This window comes from Siniperca chuatsi, linkage group LG10 (assembly GCF_020085105.1).
Source record: "Siniperca chuatsi isolate FFG_IHB_CAS linkage group LG10, ASM2008510v1, whole genome shotgun sequence".
NCBI classification, from domain to species: Eukaryota; Metazoa; Chordata; class Actinopteri; order Centrarchiformes; family Sinipercidae; genus Siniperca; species Siniperca chuatsi.
This window is the reverse complement of record NC_058051.1, coordinates 25,448,483-25,469,684: the sequence shown is the minus strand read 5'-3', so window position 1 is coordinate 25,469,684 and position 21,202 is coordinate 25,448,483. Positions and strand designations below refer to the sequence as shown.

Sequence of the window (21,202 nt, the reverse complement as noted above, 5' to 3'; positions counted from 1 at the left end):
GTAGTCTAACAGAGCCATTTGGAGGGATAGTTGTGATTCTGAAAAAAAGTACCTATAATGTAAACAATTATAAATAGGTCAGGTTAATAATTAGGTTTTTCAAACCAGGTCTGAATGGGATCCTTTTATAGTATCTGTCAACACTGATTGATTGTGAGTAACATATGCTGATCATACTGAATGCCAAAAATATCACACTATGAAATCATACATAGATGTGGCCTAGGATAATTTGCAAAACATTGTAGGCTTAACATTATTTTTCCATCGGAGTTGAAGCTGTAATTACATTCAGTTAATCAAGTCGCCATGTCTTCATTTTAATGTTCCTCATTGATCTTGATACCACAGTTTGATATTGTGGAATTTTTTTCACTTTTCAGGGGTAAACCTCAGAGTCCATTGTACTGGAGCCACATGCAAGATGCCCTTTACTGCACCTGTGCAGAGGGAGCATTTGTACGTAAACCTGATAAATAAAGATGTGTAGAGTATAGTGTTGAGGAGAATCCTTATTAGATTATCCAGACAAGATTCGTTGGAACGGATGCTTCATCAACTGTGATCAGTATCACAGTAGTTTTGCCTCAACTAAAGAGAGAAAAAGACTTTATAAAGCTTGTTCTTGAACAGACCCTGATGTCAGGTGTCGTCATAGACATAGGGAGGGCCTCTAGCCAATCAGCGTACACCTAATGGCATTCTAGCCAATCAAATCCATAGAAGCTGTTGTACGATTCAGCCCCTCGTCCAATCAGCAATGCTGCTACTTGCGGGCCTGAATCCCTCTTCAACCTTCTGCTTTCTGGAGGGGCACCTTCAACCAGCTCCGCGGTGCACTGGCAGCGGCTTCCTTAGTTGTAAAGAACAAGTGGAAATAACACTTTTACACAGACATTATGTCCTTTCTTACTATCAGCAGGCTAGCACCTAAACTCCTCAATTCAAAGGTAAGATGACTAGAAACGGCCTCAGTGCCACTTTATCAGTCAAAGTTGTGGACGTTACCTTGGAAGCTAACGTTAGGTTAGCCGGCAAACGACGTAATGGCAAGCTAGTTAACGTTAGCTAGCTTAGCCTTGTTAACCACATTGTGAAATGCTGTTTACACAGAGCGTGGCTAATAATGGCTAGAATAGTGTAAAGGATTTTAAGAGTAACCATTATTTCTTGCTGTCTTATATATGGATGCTAAAACGTTTGAGCTGTACTGCTTGTGAACTTGTGTCTTGTTAAATAACGGTGGCAACGGGACCTCTCTATGCTGGCCTGGTATTGTCACCGCCGGACATTTTTTTAACCAGTAAGTTATAGTGACTAGGCTGTGTTCACTTGCTATTACGGTACGACTTCGCATGTCCCGTTTCTATGTTATATTATTTAATTCTGACCGGTTACAGACCCAGTGATTGCTTTTAAACTCAGCTTCAACTTGTGTGTGTGTGTTTCTTCACTACCCCCATTGACCTTCACGTTAAGATTTCAGCCAATGGTCTAACGTCACATCATCTTATGAGGTCCTTAGAAAATGTTGTATGTTCTCCAAAATGTAAAAATTACATAACTCAGGACTTTAGTGGATTGGATTCCGACATCTAACATCAGTTTACAATATGTAATCTCATTTGACAGATGTTATCATTTTAGCATGTGGTTAGGATATTGGAATTGCTTTAATAGTTAACTGAGTATGTCATAATTATACCACCTGAAGGCTTAATATGCTTTGGCCACCCTGCTGAAACACTGCCAGTGATGAAGTAATTTGCCTTTCATGCTGACTGTAACCTTCCAGTGACTGTAACCTACTGTCTTACTCCACTGACCTCTCCGCTTGACCCTCATTTCAACTTGTGTCATCAACTCCTGAAGAATTTCTAGTAACTTACAAGATGTTTTTCCTCTCAAACAAGTAATCAATGACTAAATGGCTTCCTTCCTTGAACTGTGTACAGACTGCAGGGTATCGTGTCCCCTGTTATCAGTCTTGTAATTAGGAATATGTAGAGATAACGTGCGTCAGACTCACGCTTTCTCTCTTATCAGTTGTAATCTTTGCTCAGGAGAGTTATTAGTAAGCTGTTTTTTGTAGTTACATATCATGCTTTGACCATAAAATCTTTTGTCTCTGAACTATGACTGAAAATATGTGATTCGCAGGATTGAGAGCAAGGACAGTTTACATGTGGTGGTCTTATAATAGCTTCTTGCTTCAGATAATTTCAGTTTTTAAGAAGAGAAAGTTGACTTTCATGTATCTTTTAGATTTTTGTGGCCAAAACTTGCTTCTTAAAAGTGCAGTATTTTTCTGAGAGTTTAACGATTGATTTTTAATAAATGCATAGTTTCTTACACGTAGCAATTAAGCTGTCACTAACAGACACAAAACGTGTGTTTGCTGTCAACAAAGTTTCTTCCTCAAGCCAGGGTGTGTTTGCTATCAATAAAGTTTCTTCCTCAAGCCAGGTTGTATGTTTAGTTTCCTTTACCCTGAGAGAACGTTTGGCCCCTATTAAATACATTTTTTTCGTGTGTTTCTTTTAATCACATCCTCTGGGTTGACTTCTATACCCTTCTGTGCAATGTAGTTGCTCCAACCTTTCTCCCAGGCAGGAAGTGACTGAGTGAAACTGGAGCTCTATATTTAAGACCCTGATCTGTTACATAATCTCTCTCTCAGCTGTGTAGAGTGTGTGTGGTGACGCGAGATCCTATTTTTTGTTTCGGTGAGCCTTGTCGGTCCTTTATCCACTCTCACCAGTTGTGGTTACGGGTAGGGGATCCCATTTGGAGCAGAGCCAGCTGTCCCCCAGACTCCTCCCTCTCCCATTGATAATTTTAATAAGCTGACAGAGTCCTGTTTCAGTGGTGACCAGCAGCAGGCTCAACCTCTCGTTACTGTCACTGAGCTTCAAACAAGATTACTAGCCTCCAAACACTTTCATAACCAGGGCCAGTAGTTTTTAATCTCTCCTACATCCCTTAGTCTTGTCCCAGAACCAGCAACAGTCCAAGGCTTAAGTACCCAAGCACCATTAATTATAGAGAAATTTTAAATTCTCAGTGTAATGTGATTTTTGTATTTATTTATTTTCTTTTCCATCACATAGCTCATCTGGACAAATACCTGCCAACCTTTCATGAATGCCAAGCTAAATGAGAAACAATGAAAATCACCTGTATATTTCCAGACTTATCATTCAAAAATCAGCTTTAAAAAATGCCCCTTTTTTTTAATTTATTTTTTGGTGAGTCACATTGCAGCATGTTAATACTAGGTGTCCATTACAAGGCCTTCCAATTACAATACAAAAGCATGTCCTGAAATGGAGTTAAGCAGCAGACAACATTTCACAATATCACATTTTTAATCACCTAGCATGAAATTCTTAATAAGTTGTGACTAGTTAGGCTGACTCACCCTGGATTTTAAGCTGGGATCCCTGAATTGGTAGGCTTATGCTTTACCTAGAGTTCAGTCAGAAAGAATAAAATAGTAAGGCTTATAACTGTATTTATCGCTGTGTCCTGCAATGGCAGATATTTATATTGTAGCAAAAAGAATCTGGGGTCGCTTTGCCTAAGGAATGACAGAAAAACATTCCCTGGCTTAACAAATCCTGTTTGTGATTGTTTGACACCAGCATCAATATTAGTGAAAACTGGAAACCACATGAGCACATAAATCAATCATACATATTGACATTGTGGACTGGTGATTGTGTGGCATGTGTGTGTTTTTTTTTGTTTGTTTTTTTATGGCACACACTGTGCTGTTTGATAGAAGTGGAGCAATATTTGTATGACTTGTTTTCACATCATTGGTAATCAGTTACAGTTGAGTTTGTGAATAGATTTCTTTGGCAGTGTAATCCTCTGTGCGTCAGGTGAGGAATATCTAGGAATAGTCCTCACCAATAGGTAGTTGTTGCAGCAGTTCGTGGTGATCTGCTCAGCCACCTCATCTTTGAACACTTTGTTAGAGGATGACCAGAGGAATTGAGGCTATACAGAGGGGAGAAATAAAGTGCTTGTCCATATAAGGAAGGAAGGATTAATAATTTTGATCCTTGAGTAATTGCTGGTGTTAACGCCAGTCAAGTACTGCAGGGTACACGGTCGCAGTCACAGCTCAATGTAAAATGGTCAGAAAGAACCTGTATTTAAAATGTGATGAACAGGACAATGTATTGTTCTGTAGATGTTTCTGAGTTCCTGACTACTCATAAACTACTTAAGGATGATTGATTTAAAGTCTGTCTTGGTTTACTCAGTTCATAGATGTTAACTGGAGGACCATCCACAACATTAACTTTAGTTCTGTATGTATGATGTGGTCCGAAACCTTTTTGCTAATAGGAAGTCTGTTAATGTCCAAAATATTTTGAGCTGCTGTATGGTTGTCTCAGTTCATATGTAAGGCGCTTTAGCAGCCTAGAAATGCTGCTGTGCCCTCTACATTTTTATTTGGGTGCATTGTTGTGCTACTAATATTCAAAATCTTATTATTTCTTTGTCTATTCCACAGAATGCCACCTACTTCCTTGTGGCTGCCAGAAATGCCAGCATATCTACAACAGTAAGTACACTCTGTTCACTCCAAAGTTGCCTGCTTGCTTAAAATGTTACCATGTTGTTGTTCTGTAGTTTAAGTGCTAATCTGTGTGCAGCATTTGGAAAAGGCACTGGTTTTAGCTCTGTGTTCTCTTGAGTATTAATAGAACATGCTGACCTTTTATGGAGCTACTAGCTACAGATCAATTTTGTCCTGAAATGTTTACATGGTCTGTTTGATTAGTTCACACTGGAGGAATGTGTTTTATTTTAAGACTAGATATTTGATCATGGGCATGACTGATTTGAATGTTGGTTTTTACAGAATCTGAAGGATGTTCTGGCAGACCTTATCCCTAAAGAACAGACCAGGATCAAGAACTTTAAACAACAGCATGGCAAAACCAACATAGGACAGGTTACTGTTGACATGGTGAGTGACTCTTGAGATGTTGGACAAAATAAACAGGATTGTTACATGTGTCAAGGGGTCAGAATAAAATGAGAACCACAAACCAATGAGAAACAAAGCCAGATTCTTCTGATCCTCTATATTCATTTAGGAAAGAGCATTTCAGCCATCTGCCATGATGTAGATTAGACGTAACATATTGGCTTCACCTAATCTGTCTAGGCCTGCCCAGCCTTATTTACTGTGTCAGGTACCACTGTTGGGTCATCTTCCTCAGAGGTCACAATATGAAGCTGCACTGCTTCCTGCCAACAGAGACATTTTAGCTGAGTCACTCAAAACTCTACTGTACACTGCCAACTCGCACTGTTCCCATATACGCTCGCACACAACAGTGCAACAACTGCGTCCTCTTCTGTTTATCACTCACTACACCTCTAACCTCTGACTAGTTGCCATGAGGATTTTAGAAGAATTTATTGGGTGTTATTAGTAGTATCTAGTGCATGGTATTACATACTTAAAGTTAAATAGAATTTAGGCTATTTCTTCCTGTCTTTTGTAAAAGACTTGGCAGCCATTAGTAACCAAAATTGACAATTGTTGCGCTTCAGTCAGAGCAATCAGTAGATTTTGGCTTTAAAGGTCCAGTGTTACATGACTGTTGTTACTGCAAACACACAACTGTGTGTATATATAGTGTTAACAAGACCGTTTTCAATATGTAATGTCTCTCTATGTTGTTTTTTCATCCACAGGTTTATGGAGGTATGAGGGGAATGAAGGGTCTGGTGTATGAGACCTCTGTGTTGGATCCTGACGAGGTCAGTATGCCTCAAAAGTGGCACAAAGCTTTCTGAATCTTATAGTGGTTTTATAATGGAGATTTTTTTTGGATATTAGCCTGCCTCATAGGCACTTACCTTGATTGCTTTCTTACTGAAGCTCATAAATTTCAGTGGCAGAGTAGCATTATTGTAATATATCTTGTTGGCAGTTCACCACATGAAATGAGGTATTGAATCATCCAAATTCATTGGTAGAGCTCATGTTGGCAGCTTGATGGTGCATTTCAGGATAACTTATGTATATTCACTTTTGCGTCCCTTCCCCCTCTCTCCATCGTTACACAGGGCATCCGTTTCCGGGGCTACAGCATTCCAGAGTGTCAAAAGTTGCTGCCTAAAGCTCCAGGAGGTGAGGAGCCGCTGCCTGAGGGCCTCTTCTGGCTGCTGGTCACAGGACAGGTGCCTACTGAGGAGCAGGTGAGTGGCAGCGCTGAAGCTGCAAAGATTATTGTACAATAGGGTTATAATGAGGGAGGGCTGTGCAGCTGTTCATTCTCTCCATCCATCTGTCAGTGCTGGTATCTCAGAGACTGCTTGTTAGATGTGTACAGAATGTCCCCACACAGCATTTTTGAAATTAAATATTCCTGCAGAATAATAAAAGTAGATGAAGGTCCAATATTTGCTTCTGATCAGTTCAAAGAGGAACTCGATAATATGTGTTACTGTTGCCTAGTTATGAGCATGGGAATGAGGATCACAAGATGTTTGGCAGCAGAAGTATTGGCTATGACTGTCAATTATGTATGACTCCAGAAAACTGTCTTGTATAAACTAGAGATTTTTTTATAACTGGGAAACAAGATGCAGTCTGTGCCTTAGATAGGCATTTATTGCTGCCAGCTATTTCCTTGAAGAGTGAAATGAGGACAGCCTGACTGCAACTTTTCACTGAAAGAATAGCTTTCACCTCTTCACCCTTTGCTTTTTGATATTATGAATTTTAATGCGTCTGTTGACTCAAAGAAGTCATCTAAGGAGGATAAATTAGATCAATCTTTTTTCTCCCTATCAAAAAATGTTTGTTGTACTTGTAAAATGAACAACTTAGGCCTTTCCTTGGCACTGTGGTTGTACATAGTATTTGGAAAGGAAGGTATGCTTACGACTTAATCTGTGTACATGTGTCTGTAGCATGCATTGTCAACAATTTGTCACCTGCTGTAGAAAGAGCAGAAAAGCAAGTATTTAAGGTCACACCACTTATATTGCGTGGTCCTGTTCCTCCAGGTGAACTGGGTGTCCAAAGAGTGGGCAAAGAGAGCAGCACTTCCCTCTCACGTTGTCACTATGTTGGATAACTTCCCCACAAACCTACATCCCATGTCTCAGTTCAGTGCTGCCATCACAGCTCTGAACAGCGAGAGCAGCTTTGCACGGGCCTACTCTGAGGGTGTCCACAAGTCCAAGTACTGGGAGGTGAGTTTACATCTGCAAACAGAAAACCTATCTCATCTTAAACCAGGCTGGTGGCTTGGCACTATGGATGGAAATGTTTGTCCAAAGTGAAATATCTTGACTATTAGATGGTTTGCCATTAAGATGATGAATCCATTTTTACATCAATCCAAATGTTGTTTTCTGTTGTGTAATGAGCATTACAACCTCACAGAGCTGCTAGCATGGCTGTAGTCTTTTGGTCTGGTTTCATGTACTCTTTTCAAATCGGTTCCCTTAGTTTGTCTATGAAGACTCCATGGACTTGATTGCCAAGCTGCCCTGCATTGCTGCCAAGATCTACCGCAACCTGTATCGCGAAGGTAGCAGTATCGGAGCCATCGACTCCAACCTGGACTGGTCCCACAACTTCACCAACATGCTGGGCTACAGTGATGCCCAGTTCACTGAGCTAATGAGGCTCTACCTCACTATCCACAGGTACAACTTGAATCATAAGTATAAGATTATAAACTTGTTTTGATTTTTAAAATGGGTTTCTTCATATTTTCTGAGGATGTATGCTCCACTTCTGTTTTGATCAAAGTCATGCAGTTTTAATGTAAATTAAATGTCAAGCTTGAAGCAGAATTCAGATGAAGTGCTGGAAGAATTGGATACTGCTTCAAACAGTGGATCTTTTTCTGTGCCCAAGGACTAAGACACTATTGATTTTATTCATGATTTTTAACATAAAAAAGAATCTAAGGGATAACATGTTGAAATGAGAACACTTATTTTTAACACGGTCCTAAGATATTAAAACATTGATAACGGCATATAATATCCAGAATTTCACAAGGAAAAAGAACAAAAGTAAGGGTGCTCCGATCACGATTGTTGGGGCCGGTCACGATTGCTGGATGCACTATCTACCGATACCAGTCACAGGATCTATTTGAAGCCTTCTATTTATTGTGTAGCTTTATTTATTTAACTATTCCCAACAACATTGTATATTAAGTATAAAAATTAAGAGATGAGAGTATCATGAATTGACAACTGCTTATTTATTGGCGGGCAACATGTGCAACACATTCCACTGTCTCTCTTAGAGACACAACTTAAACCATAGCAGCTTACGCTTGGTTATTGGGAGCAACTTAGAGCTTGTAAAATATCCTCTGCATCTTGTAACGTATAATACCATATAACGTCTCTCTCTCTCTCTCTCTCTCTCTCTCTCTCTCTCTCTCTCTCTCTCTCTCTCTCTCTCTCTCTCTCTCTCTCTCTCTCTCTCTCTCTGTGTTTCTCTGCAAAATGCTAAAATGGGTCGCTGGCCGTCAATATACCTAGGCGACATTGCCCACCATCTGATCGGTCTTTATAGAGACCACCGATCAATCTATTTAGAACAAATATCGGCCGATCAGAACACTTTGTCTAATCTTTTTAATTGAAATTATTGTCCAATATTAGGCTTATATAACACGTGATACTAAAATGAGTGTAATGTGACTCAAGAAACCTTACTGTCTTTCATCTCTAGAGCCCCAAAGATGAGCTCAGACCTAATGTGTAAAAACCATCTGGATTTAGACCATTAAACATTTAATGTGAGATTGTTCAATGTGCATTATTAACTCTAGGCACCTTACATGAAGGTACATTGGTCTTGATTGTTTAGCCAAGTCAGTCAAAGTTCACAGGAGCATCCTCCCTAATGCAGTCATTTGCTTGCTGCAACTTCTACACTGACAACAGTCCTGCTATCCTGACTACAACCTGTAGTTTGTTTAGGCATCAAACTGTGCACCAAGCAGAACACGTGCAAACAGAGTGACCCATTATCAGAATAAAGGCACAAGAGTGTTCTAAGTCCTCACTGGTGAATATAGTTCACATTTAAACTGCACATTGTGCTATTGAAGTGCACACATATGCTGTTCAGACACAGAGGGTTGGTGAATGGCCACTCTTCCCGTTTCCATCAGTGATTGGATAGCAGTGTCCAACAAACATTATTGAAATGCAGTGAATGCCAGTATAATTCCAGACAAAATTTTAATTTCAGGCTGCTTTAGTAATGTCACTTTTGTTTTGAAAATTGCTGAGATGACATGTTTGTAGTTATTTATTTTTTTTGCAATGTTACAGTGACCATGAAGGAGGCAATGTCAGTGCCCACACCAGCCACTTGGTGGGTAGTGCCCTGTCTGACCCCTACCTGTCCTTCAGCGCTGCCATGAATGGTCTGGCTGGTCCTCTGCATGGCCTGGCCAATCAGGTTTGTACATCATTACTTTCACTCCATTTTCACATATGGAAGATGCAATTTTGCTGGCTTCAAATGTTGGTGTAAGACAGTGGGCCTTTTTCAAAGAACACATTTTAACATGGTCCTGGTATTGTGCATGTCACACTGTCATGGCTAACTGGGACACTTTAACAGAACAAAGCCATTGTTAATGTCATTAGTAACACCTGCGCTTTTCTTACAAGTCAAAATGTCTGCTGATAAAAATGCCTATTGGAACAATTTCATGATTGAGGGTTTTTTTTTGGCCTTCTCACTGTTGTGGCACATGTCAGCAGGCAGGTGAACAGCACTGAGGACGAAAATAGTGACACAAAGGAAGAGTTTTCAGTTCTCACACAGGCTGCGTTAGTGTTGAATTGTAAAACTTATTTTGGAGTTGAGTGACTGTTGAATGACCACAGCTTGTTTGCCAGAGTTTAGGGGAAGCTCACCTTTGCTTCAGCAAGTCCCCTGTACCACCTTGACTACATTTTGCCATCAATTGTCAGCTAATTAGTTGCAGTTGTATGATTCAGCTATTTTACAGTCTGACAGCGCTCAAGCCACTCCCATTAAGCGTTCAAGATGACAGTTTTGGCTCTCATTTAATTCCTAGCTTGCTCACATACTGATGATTTTGACATATTGCCAGAGTTTTATAGTAAAATGACTTGGGGCTTCTTTCAAACATAATGATGACATTTAAAATTCTCAGATCAGGAGAGTGCGTGCGTGAACAGGTGTACTAGTTTCTGCTACACTCCCCTGCTGTGTACTGTTAAACAGCAGAAGCTCAATTTAAAGGGAAATTGTCATAATCGTGTACTTTTGTGTTATTTGAAATGAATGATAATTGTGTATAATGACTGTACACACAGTTTGAAATTCAGTTATAACTCATCAATGTGTATTTTCTTCTGCATCTCACAGGAGGTGCTGGTGTGGCTGACTGCCTTGCAGAAGGAGTTGGGCGGAGAGGTGTCTGATGAGAGGATGAGGGATTACATCTGGAACACACTTAAGTCTGGAAGGGTATAGACACACTTCTACAACCAATTCTAGTCATCATTATGAACTAGTTTTCGCACTCACATTTAGCTGGTGGAGATGTCAGAGGTCATATCTGCCATACTGGTATTGTTTATAAAGCATTTTTTAAAACCAAAGGCGATTGGGCCTTAGTCACAAGGGCTCCCTGCCTGAGATTACACTATTTAAAACTCAAAACAAATTTCATAGACTTCTGTCTGTTCTTACTAACACTCAATAACTGTTCTAAAAATGCCACGCAACGATTACAAGTAGTAGGAGTAGCAAGATCTTGGCACAGTTCAAAAGTAGAGGAAAATGTGTCCTCTCTCTTCGTAGGTTGTGCCAGGCTATGGCCATGCTGTCCTGAGGAAGACTGACCCACGTTACACCTGCCAGCGTGAGTTCGCCCTGAAGCACCTGCCCAACGACCCCATGTTCAAGATGGTTGCCCAGCTTTACAAGATTGTTCCCAACGTGCTCCTGGAGCAGGGTAAGGCCAAGAACCCCTGGCCCAATGTGGACGCCCACAGTGGAGTGCTGCTACAGGTAAGACACATGTGGTGGCTTTTAATCGCACATTTGTCATCCTATGGTAGCAGATACAGACCCTGACGTGCCTGTCTCTTCCCTCTGTCTGTGCAGTACTATGGAATGACAGAGATGAATTACTACACTGTGCTGTTTGGTGTATCCCGAGCCCTTGGTGTGCTGGCTCAGCTGGTGTGGAGTAGAGCCCTGGGCTTCCCATTGGAGCGCCCCAAGTCCATGAGCACAGATGGACTGATGAAACTGGTGGGAGCCAAGTCAGGCTGAAGAACCACCTGAAAGGAGCTGGGGGGTTAGTGTGAAGGGTGGGAGGAGGTGGAAATATCAAAAGGCAGACTGAAGTTGACCCTCTGTCATTTCCAACCCCAGGGATTCAATGGGATTCAAAGAGACAGTACACTTTTAATGTCATTTCACAAAAGAAGGGCCTTTTAAATCACCATTAGTGTTAAAGTGTGTTTTAGTTAACCACTGGCAAGTTTTCCCATCATGTGTCCATATTTGGAACATGAGGTGACAACTAACACACAGACACACATGCATGTAACCCATAGTAAGCCGTTGAGTGTACCGTTAGAAGTCTTCTAGCATCGCTAAGATTTTCCCCTGTGCAGTGCCTGCGTGTTTGTCATTGGGCGCTGGGTCTGAACTATGAATAGGCAGTGGCATTCAAAGGGAATTGTGGGAGTGAATTACACTTTGTATTTGTTTAAAGATCTAAAGTAAAATACCTGACTCAACCCAAGCAAAAGACCTTTTTCCCAATTAAGATGTTGCCAGATGTCATCCCACCCAGTCTATCCATGCGTTTCACTCCCATTTATGAACACTCCAGTTTAGAAAAAAGGTCCTCACAAGTACACTTAACAAGCTGTTCAAGATATGCATTAAAAACATGAAAATTTGTTAAAAGATACTGCCCCTTTAAATCTTTGGTCTCCCCTTTTTCCCCAACTTGTAGATTTTTTTCTTTTTTTTTCTTTTTAATGATGACCTGTATTCGCTCTATGATCAAAATAACTGTCTGGTCCATATAGAAATTATTTTCTTCTGCCCTTTTTCGTTAACATGCTTTCCTATTTTTAATGGGTCTCTCTGCTCAGAGGGTCTTCTGAATGGTAGAGAATCAAGAATAATGTACAGTAATAATAAAGATTTGAGCAAAGGGTGTTGTAATTGGCAGCCTGTAGTAAATCCTTAAGAGCAAGCTTGAATAAAAAGTGGGATAAAGGGGGCTTTGTATTTGTTAAGGTCCTGTCTTATTTGAGTGTTTTTTGTTACTTTATCCCCAGAAGAGAGCGCTTTAAATCAACTACTCCAAAATGAGCACTTGTTTGATTGGATTTCCTAATTAGTAACCCCAACCCCCCCAGGTTGATTGTGTTGATTTTTTTTGGTGTTGAATATCTTTGGGTTCTCATTTTGTGGTTTTATTTATACTTTGTGTACATAGGTATATATATGTATAGCTTGAATGTATGAGCTCTGTGCGATCACTTGCTTGTAATAACCACAATGATTACCGTAGTTTACCAACATTGTAGTAGTGTCCAGTCTCACTGGTCACTGTGAAATTCTGACAACGAACAAAAAGAGAAAAAAAACGCAGCTATCTTGTATATACATGATTTCTTGCCTGGCTCTGTGGGCTTAGCCGGTGCTGTTTTTCAGGTGTTTCACTTGAATGTTTCAAGCTTGCTCTTAAGTTGTGGGTTTGTCAACACTCCATTTTTGTGTAGTTAAGGTATTACGTCTTCTTTTTCAAAACTACAGTTGCCGTGTTAGTCCGTAGTTCACTCAGATGTTTTAATCTCTGCTCTGCTACAAGCTGATATCTATCTTCTGGCTTTATCAGGCATGTTTGTGTTTTATTGTAGTGTTCTTCTATGTGGTGAGTTGTTCAAGAGACGTGGTTATTTTGATCGTAGAGGAGCATAAAGGGTCGTACATGCTAACTGGGAGAATTCATTGCAGATGGATTCATCAGAGAAACACTTGGGGGATGGGGCTGGATGGGTCATACGGGCAAGAAAAGCTTGAAGAGCGAATATTGGAAAACCTAACAAAAATGAAAAACAATAAAGGTTTTTATTAACTTTCTTGGTCTCATTTTGTTAATGGTATAGAAAAGTGCTTGTAAAACACAACCACTGAAGAGCGAGGTCAGCGTCATGTCCACCCGGTTGATGGATTATTTCTTCCTCTCTGGCTTTTATGAGAATTCCTGTCATGTCTGTAATGTGAGGATGACATTACAACCTAGAAAAAACACCCATTAAACGCTCTGTTAATGAGCCAATTCTCACTCCGTAAACCTTGAATCACTTTTGTTTTGACATACAGCATCAGACAATTTAATTGTGGAAGTTTTGGATTGCAATACCCAGAGACTTGGTATTTCTGGTAATACCATTGCTTTCCAAGGCCCTGGTTGCAGAGCTTAAATTTAAATGTCACTCAGTTCTGTGTCTCCCTCTGTGACCAGATAAGTTTGATGAGGCCTGACTTAAGTAATAAATGCAATTGACATGATCAAGAAAGAAGATACCCACCTCTCCTCCGTGCTGTTATTAATAACTGGCCCACATACCATCACCCCACTCTGGTTTCTTGCCGGTCAGCTGCCTTTTGGAGAACTGTTCCCACCCTCCGTCACTGTACCCATACTGACTGTCTCCTGTCTGTGTGCATTTGTGGTGACAAAGCGTCCTCTAAATGTATTTGACTATAACCTTAAAGTTTGCTGTTGGGGGGGGAAAATTGTTTGCAATCAAATCACTGAAAACATGTACAAGGAATCAGACTCTTCTGAGCAATTTGCAAATGACTTGAAAACTGCACACAAAGAAATAAATTCCACCTGTTTTTTTATTTAAATAAAGCTCTGAAATACACCCACAGTATTTACAAAGATACATTTTAGCTTGCAACACAACCAATGAACTGCAAAAATGATGTGGCAATATATTCTATTGTAGCAACTCTTCAGTCAGTGATGGTAATAGTAGTCTCCATACTAGGCTAACACTGTTAGACCAAGGGTCATTCATACATGGTCATATAATACTTCTCAGGTTTATACTGTTGTCTTTTAAAATTTTTCATTGTTTCTGACTGAGTATTGGCATTGGTACAATAATAAAACTCGGCACGAAATTAAATATGTACACAAAATACTGAAAATAAAACATCTCAGGTGAAACAAAAAAACTTGGGGTGAAGGTGCATTCTTACATGATGCAACATTACTGACAACATGAACACCATGCCTAAATAAAATTCTAATATGGTATAAAATACTTAATCTATGTTATTTCCTAAGGATATAACACTCAAAAGAGTGGCATTTAACAATCTTTAAATAAGTCAGTTTAATGTTTTTTTTATGAGTGATTCACAGACCCATTTTGATTAACATTCTTTATGCATTGACGATTAACTATCACTTTATTTCCAATCACCTTACCGACGGAGAAAATAAACCACATCAACTTCAAAGCCAAAATCCAGCTTTAAAAATACTCGAGCTTTATTCGAGTATGAGACTTGGGGCATTTGGACATAATGAACTGCCTATTATGAGGAACGTCACACTGACTTCTTCCATTGACCTTTGGCATCTTGAACACATCAGCCACCTCTAAAAGTGATCAATCAATTAACTGGATGAGCCCTTTAACATGGAATAAAGCCATGGGCTACTTCGATGTGAAATATAAATTCCAACTAAATGTAGTCATGCCCTAACGATGCAACACGTAAACACTAGAAATGTAATTGAAATGTAACTATATTTGCCTCTTTGTTAGTTACACCCATGCATCAAAATGTATATAAATAAAAGCTAAAACATCCAGAAAAATAAGGATGAAACCCATTGACAATGATAAATGATTTATTCTACAGCCCACCAGTATATTTTATACTCACAATATACATGACAGAGGAGTATCAGCCTCCAGACCTCCAGAAGATGGACCATAAAATAAAAAAAGCAGAGTAGGAAAACTTTGACATAATCTGTAAAAATGTATTGTTATCACTTAAATAATCAATTGGATTACTATAACTGTGACCTATTCAGATTACTATTACTGTCTATAAAATCAGACTATGTATTTATCAAATATAAAAGTTGTAGTTATCCTATATGCCATTTTTGTTGTAATCCCAGTTACAGTATTTCACAGTACTCTCCAGCCTGTCCATGGATTCATTCAAGTGCTTGTTTGTGCAAAGTTAGATTCCCCCACCTCTGTTAATCTTGTGATAGATGCTAATGCTGGGCTGTAAAATAAGGCATTAATAAAATTGGCAGGCCAAGTCTCAATGTCCAAAAACACATTTCTCACAGCACAACAACAAAGCTAAAGATACATTTCCCAAAACTCAAAGTCAATTGAGGGCACAGCTAACTAATGAAAAAAAAAAAAAAAAAACACGTTTCCCTTTGCAAAATGTTGCACTTCATTGACACTGTCGCAACACAGTGACAACACTCAACGTCAAACATGGCACATTTAATTTTATCCCAAATTTAAAACAGTAAAAATGTGCATATAACCATTGATGGATAAATTAAAAAGGATTAAATTATTTGTCATTTTGCACCAAGTTCTATATGTCAAACAATATATTAAAACTTCAATTTGAAAAAACTGGTAAAGGCAAAGAATACACTTTCTTAACACAGTATAATCAGCTGATCCACTGAGTGAACTATAAGACTTGACCCCTTGTTAAGAGCAAAAGTCTGTGCCTTTCATGAAAAATAAAATAAAAAGGGTGTTTTGTTCAGTGTCACTGTGTTTTTCATTTAAAATAATAGTCGACTCTCTACAATTGGTGATGATGTTGCAATGATTTACTGTTTTGTTTACATAAATACAGCTTGTAACTGCCATGGAGCAAGAGCAATGGTGGGTTCCTTCTGCAATACAAGAATCCCTTAAGTGGAGGTAGACAGAAAGTGGACAAACTTGACACAAAGAGGAGGAGATAAGCAAGAATTTGTTGAGGCTGGAAGAGTTGGATGTCTAACAACTTCAGGAGACATCTATGTAGCGATGGAGACTTGAAGTGACGGGTGACTAAGCAGCATCATGCAGGTTCGTGTGGATAAAGGGAATAAGGGTTGGTATGGTTTAAGGCCAGATGAGAACATACAGCTGCTGAGATCACGTTTGATGCACCTCGTGAAACATCAGCTCTCGTGGGATACGAGTCTCTGGGCCGTAGAGCTTACAGGCTCGCCGCTCAAACGCAGCAACATTCTGCTTTACAACCTCATCGAAGAACATGGTGGCTAACTGGGAGTGCAGCAAAGAGCGGAACTCAAAGGATATCTGTTAAAGATACAGAAATAATAATCTCTTTAGTATATGCCAGAGAAAGAAGATGAGTCATACAATATGGAAATAGAAAGTGGATACAATAGTTTGAATAGTTAATAGTAATAGACATTTAGGAAAATACACTTATTTGCTTTCTTGTTAGGGGTTAGATGAGAAGATCGATATCACTCATGTCTGTACGATAAATATGAAGCTACAACTAGCAGACTGTTAGCTTAGCTTAGCATAACAAGTGGAAACGGGGAAACAGTTAGCCTGGCTCTGTCAGAAGGTAACAAAGGTTATGTGTGGAACTATTTCTTGGCGAGAGCTGAGACTTCAGGAAGTCACTGCTCTGGGCAAAGAAATAGTCCCACACCTGTAAACCCACAACTTTGTTTTTACAGTTTGTTTGCCAGGCTACCTGTTTCCCCCTGCTTCCGGTCTTTATGCAAAGCTTAGCTAATGGTCTGCTGGCTGTAGCTTCATATTTACCATACAGTAGTATTGAGCTTCTCATCTAACTCTCTGCAAGAAAGCGAACAAGCGTTTTCTCTAGCCCCGTTCAGGACTGTCTCATCCACTGCGTGGGGCTACGTTTTCCCCAAAATGTCGAGTTATTCTTTTAATCAAGGTAATTACAAAAAAATGCATCAAGAGGGGCAGAGGGTCTGATACACAGTCGATAAATCACCACAGGAAGCAAGCTGCAGGCTACTGCTTCATGCGTTTGTCTTTTCGCATCTCGACTATTGCAATGCACTGTTTACATGCCTTAGCCAATCCTCGGAGGCTCGGATTCAGCTAGTGCAGATTGCTGCTGCTCAAATTCTAACTAAGACCAATCGTAGGTCCCATCTCACCCCAATTCTTGCCTCCCTTCATTGGTTGCCAGTTAAATTCAGGATTGATTTTAAGATTCTTTTAATAACTTTTAAAAGGCCCATCATGATCTGGCTCCCAGTTATATAACGGAGCTTTAGACTCCCTGTGCTCCAAGTTGTAACCTGAGATCCTCTAGCCTACCCTCACTAGTTGTCCCTAGGTCAAGGCTGGTGACTGGGCTTTTGACATCAGGGCCACTAGACTCTGGAATTTAGATATCATGTTTTCCAGTACATTACCTATTTTTAAATCATTGCTTAAAACATATCTTTATAGGAAACCGTTTTTCTTTTGATGCCTGATTTGTAACTTTGGTGGTGTTGTGTTGTTTTATTTTCTTTTAACTTTGTTTATTCTCACATATTTTGTGAAGCACTTTGTAACCTTGTTTAGATAAGTGCTATACAAATAAAGTTATTATTATTATTACTTACAGAAAAGTCTACTGTGCAGGTGCGAGGGTAACCAGGAATGCCAGGACTAAAGCGCCATATCGTCTCCAGGTGATTGAACAGCTTTCCATCTGTACACACTGCCTAAAATCACCCAAAACAGAAACTGATTAGAAATGGGTGCTTGTTGACATCATCAACATTACTCACTACAACTAAAATTTGCATTGGTGTCTCAGTAGGCTTTGCTTTCAGGTAGTCGCTGACATTTAAATTGTTATTTAAATTGCAGCAATATCAATTACAATTTCCATCCATAGATGTTATATTAAACTGATCAGATATATCTTCATTCACAGGACTGACAGACTCAGTGAAGCTACTGGCACTTACTTTGACTAGATGAGGCCGGACACTAGTGATCATAGATGTGTATCTCTCCATCACTGGAGGGAATCCCACTTCCAGTTGGGCTTTGGAGTGGCCCGTTCTTTTCATGATGGTCTGGGACTTCTTACACCAGGGCACAAAGTTCTTGTACTCGTCAACATTGGCCACCACATCATACATTTCCTGCATAGAAAACCTATGACAGCAAGCATCGCAAGGTTAAGGAATTAAAACAAACACTTAAGAAATAAAGTTATTACTAGCTCATAGTGGAAAATTACCCAAGTATCCTACGCTCGGAGTACTCCTTCCTTTTGTTGGTGAGACTGATGAAGTTTCTGCTTTGGGGAACAGTTGTCATTGTGTCCCAGTCTTGAAGGCAAAGCACCCTGGGAGTTCTTGTCATCAAAATGCCACATGATGACAAGTGTCTAAAGGTAAGAGGAAATGTCCTGTAAGCCTCATTCTGGAAAGAGTGTAAACTGCCACAGGCACAGTCCACAACAAAAAAGCCCCACTACATTCCAGTTTCCAGCTACTAAAGTCAATGAGTACACAAAGACCACTGAACCAGGAGGTAAAGGAAGGTCTCTGTGTTGTGAGTGTGCTGGTATTTTCTGAGTTGGGCCTCTTGTGCGAATAGCAAAAAACTATGTAATGTGACACCCCCTCAGGCTTTTTACACCACTTAGTAATGTATTTTCCAAATGCGTTATGACTTGCAGATAACACGTGGGATTCAAAAAATTACTTAGTGGGCGTAGGGATATTGCCTTGAAATAATATCTCGATATTGCAGGGCAGTTTTGTGAGAACAATATTTATGACAATGTGATAAAATCACGAAAAATACTTTATTATTACTTGCTGCCATAGAAAAAGTCTGTTTGGTTGTTTGGACTTCAAAAATAAGCTGCTCCTCTCTCCTCACGTGATTTCTGCCTCTCTTTATACTCAACTTTGTTGTGTTGCCCCCTCTGCTTACATGTTACCATGGTCACCTGACTTTAAATATCCAAACCTCTTCCACACTTCCTTTCCTGGAGCCTTTCAGCATTGGTTGTTGCCGCTGTATGTACAGACTTTGCACGCTTGCTGTCATCACGTAAAAAAACTCTACCAATATTATCATGGATAATATAATATGGCATGGCACACCCCTAACTGGGGATAAACTCAATACATCAATATACTCTCTATATCAGCTAACATTAACAAGCAAGGTTCGACATTAATTTGTTACTCCGTATGACAACATTTTTGTCATCATTTTTGTTTTTAGTAGGAACATGTCAGTTTTACATCTGTCAAATTATAACAAAACTGTTGTGGTATTTTTCTTTAGGAAAAACAATAAACCATCTTGTAATAGCCATGTGTAAAAGCATCTGTACTTGTAATCTTTCAAATGCATTACCAGTATCAGCCAATATTGATGAGACAGCACTGAATATTGGTAATTAGTACTATATATTGGTCCATCCCTGAGGTGAAGGTGTCTGCTACTTGACTCTGTATTCATTATGAAAAACCAACTCTACTGTGACACTAGTCACCAGGGTATCAAAGTCACAAAGCTCTTGCCCTAATGGAGAACAATTTTGAGATAGGAAAACATAAATATGACTACCCCGATAAAGTTAGCTTGTAACCTTCCCACTCTGTAGTGAAGGACTAGCTGTGTATCATAATAATAGACTCAGTGTCTCCTTACCTGATGTTTTGTCGCAGGCATCCTCTTGGCACCGTTGTACGACACGAGCGAGGGGAGCCCACAGTGGCAATCTGGAGAAAGTCACTAAATGTCCGCACACCCATGGGTAACCTCCGGGCACTGGCCGTGGCTGCCATCAAACCAGCCACTCAGTTCAAGGAAGGGAGATCCTGGCTCTGAGAAGTTCCGCCCGGGGTCTGTCCGAGACCGGGCAGTGGGATTCAAGGTTCCAGTACACACCCTGCTTCAGTGCGGGAATATATTAATTGGCATGTAGTGTTAGCTAATGCTGAATTCTATAATAATTATCATTCGCTGACTAGTTAGCTACCTTCACTTCAAAGACGTCTCCTGTCGCTTTTAGTGCCGTCCACGTAACTAACTTTAGTTACGGTAGTCACCTGCTAACGTTAGCTAACATTAGCTAGCAAGGTTTCATAACGAGCCCGACCAAACGCGACGTACAGCCGCTTTCCTCTATTTTCTATTTTTTTCAGCAATATTCACATCACTCCAATTCTCGAGCGCCAAACTTGCTACAAAGTTAAATTATTTAGGCTAGTTTTGGTTTTGAGTATTGTCAAATACCGCCAAGCTGAGGACGACCTTCTGCTGCTAAATAAAACGCCGGTGGGACAAACTGTTCCTTTCTTCTGTCCGTTGGTTTAGCCAAACGGCTCCGAGACAAAATGCTGCCTCCCACTGTGTTGGAGGTTAACGGCTGTAAAATAAACGGTTTTTTTCTCCTTTTTTTCTTCTTCTTCTTCTGCTTCTTCTGCTTCTGCTTCTTCTTCTTCTTCTGTTGAGGTTTTTGGCGGTTGACATCCATTAGTGTTGCATTACCGCCAACTGCTGGATTGTAACAGCTTCACAGTATAAACCATTCACAGTGATCCCATTAATTACTTTGTCCGTTTTATTACCCAGTTGTCTGAGTTGGTGCCATTCCTTTCCTCAGTGTAACATCCAGATCCTCTCCAGATATGTCCACAACGTTCAATAATCTCCTTGCAGCGTCCAGCACCGTCTTAATCCTTTCCGACTTCACCTTTATTTCACAATTTATAACCATGGCAATTAATCGTTTTCCGCTCCTTTTCCTTTTGCACTACCACCATTTCACCGTTGCTCTCCATTCTCTTAGCAGCTTCAGCGTATGACAATCCCCTTTCTGCTCTGATCTTATTCGCTTTTACTTCCTTAGTTATTTTTGGACACTGTGCTAATCCCGTATGGTGAGTTCCCTCGCTGTGCAGGCACTTTGCTTGCTCTTTTTCCACTTCGCAGTCCTTCATATCAGCAACATGGCCATATTCCCGACAGCAGAAACATTCTTGCCTCGCACACATCTTCAACATCCCGAAATGACTCGGCCTCTACTGTCAGTGGCATGCCGCTTATTACACCCTTCTTCTTTCTT

General features: G+C 40.0%; 2 protein-coding genes across 4 annotated transcripts; one reads left to right on the top strand and one right to left on the bottom strand.

Moving 5' to 3' along the window:
- Window positions 1–778: 778 nt before the first annotated feature.
- cs (citrate synthase) lies at window positions 779–13,167 on the top strand. Of its 2 annotated transcripts, XM_044212662.1 has the most exons (11): window positions 783–950; window positions 4,529–4,579; window positions 4,880–4,987; window positions 5,725–5,790; window positions 6,100–6,231; window positions 7,045–7,233; window positions 7,493–7,692; window positions 9,349–9,478; window positions 10,421–10,522; window positions 10,859–11,068; window positions 11,165–13,167. In XM_044212662.1, the coding sequence occupies exons 1-11, from the start codon at window positions 900–902 to the stop codon at window positions 11,333–11,335; spliced, it is 1,410 nt and encodes a 469-aa protein (XP_044068597.1). In that variant the 5' UTR covers window positions 783–899; the 3' UTR covers window positions 11,336–13,167. The 2 variants fall into 2 exon arrangements, with proteins under 2 accessions (XP_044068598.1, XP_044068597.1); XM_044212663.1 differs by lacking the exon at window positions 7,045–7,233 and having other exon boundaries at window positions 779–950.
- Window positions 13,168–13,918: 751 nt separating this feature from the next.
- Window positions 13,919–20,886, bottom strand: coq10a (coenzyme Q10A). Of its 2 annotated transcripts, none has more exons than XM_044212669.1 (6): window positions 20,114–20,886; window positions 19,783–20,023; window positions 18,350–18,499; window positions 18,072–18,264; window positions 17,721–17,822; window positions 13,919–16,413 (listed from the first exon to the last, which is right to left on the bottom strand). In XM_044212669.1, the coding sequence occupies exons 2-6, from the start codon at window positions 19,917–19,919 to the stop codon at window positions 16,246–16,248; spliced, it is 750 nt and encodes a 249-aa protein (XP_044068604.1). In that variant the 5' UTR covers window positions 19,920–20,023; window positions 20,114–20,886; the 3' UTR covers window positions 13,919–16,245. The 2 variants fall into 2 exon arrangements, with proteins under 2 accessions (XP_044068604.1, XP_044068603.1); XM_044212668.1 differs by having other exon boundaries at window positions 19,783–20,026; window positions 20,114–20,884.
- Between the last annotated feature and the right edge of the window lie 316 nt (window positions 20,887–21,202).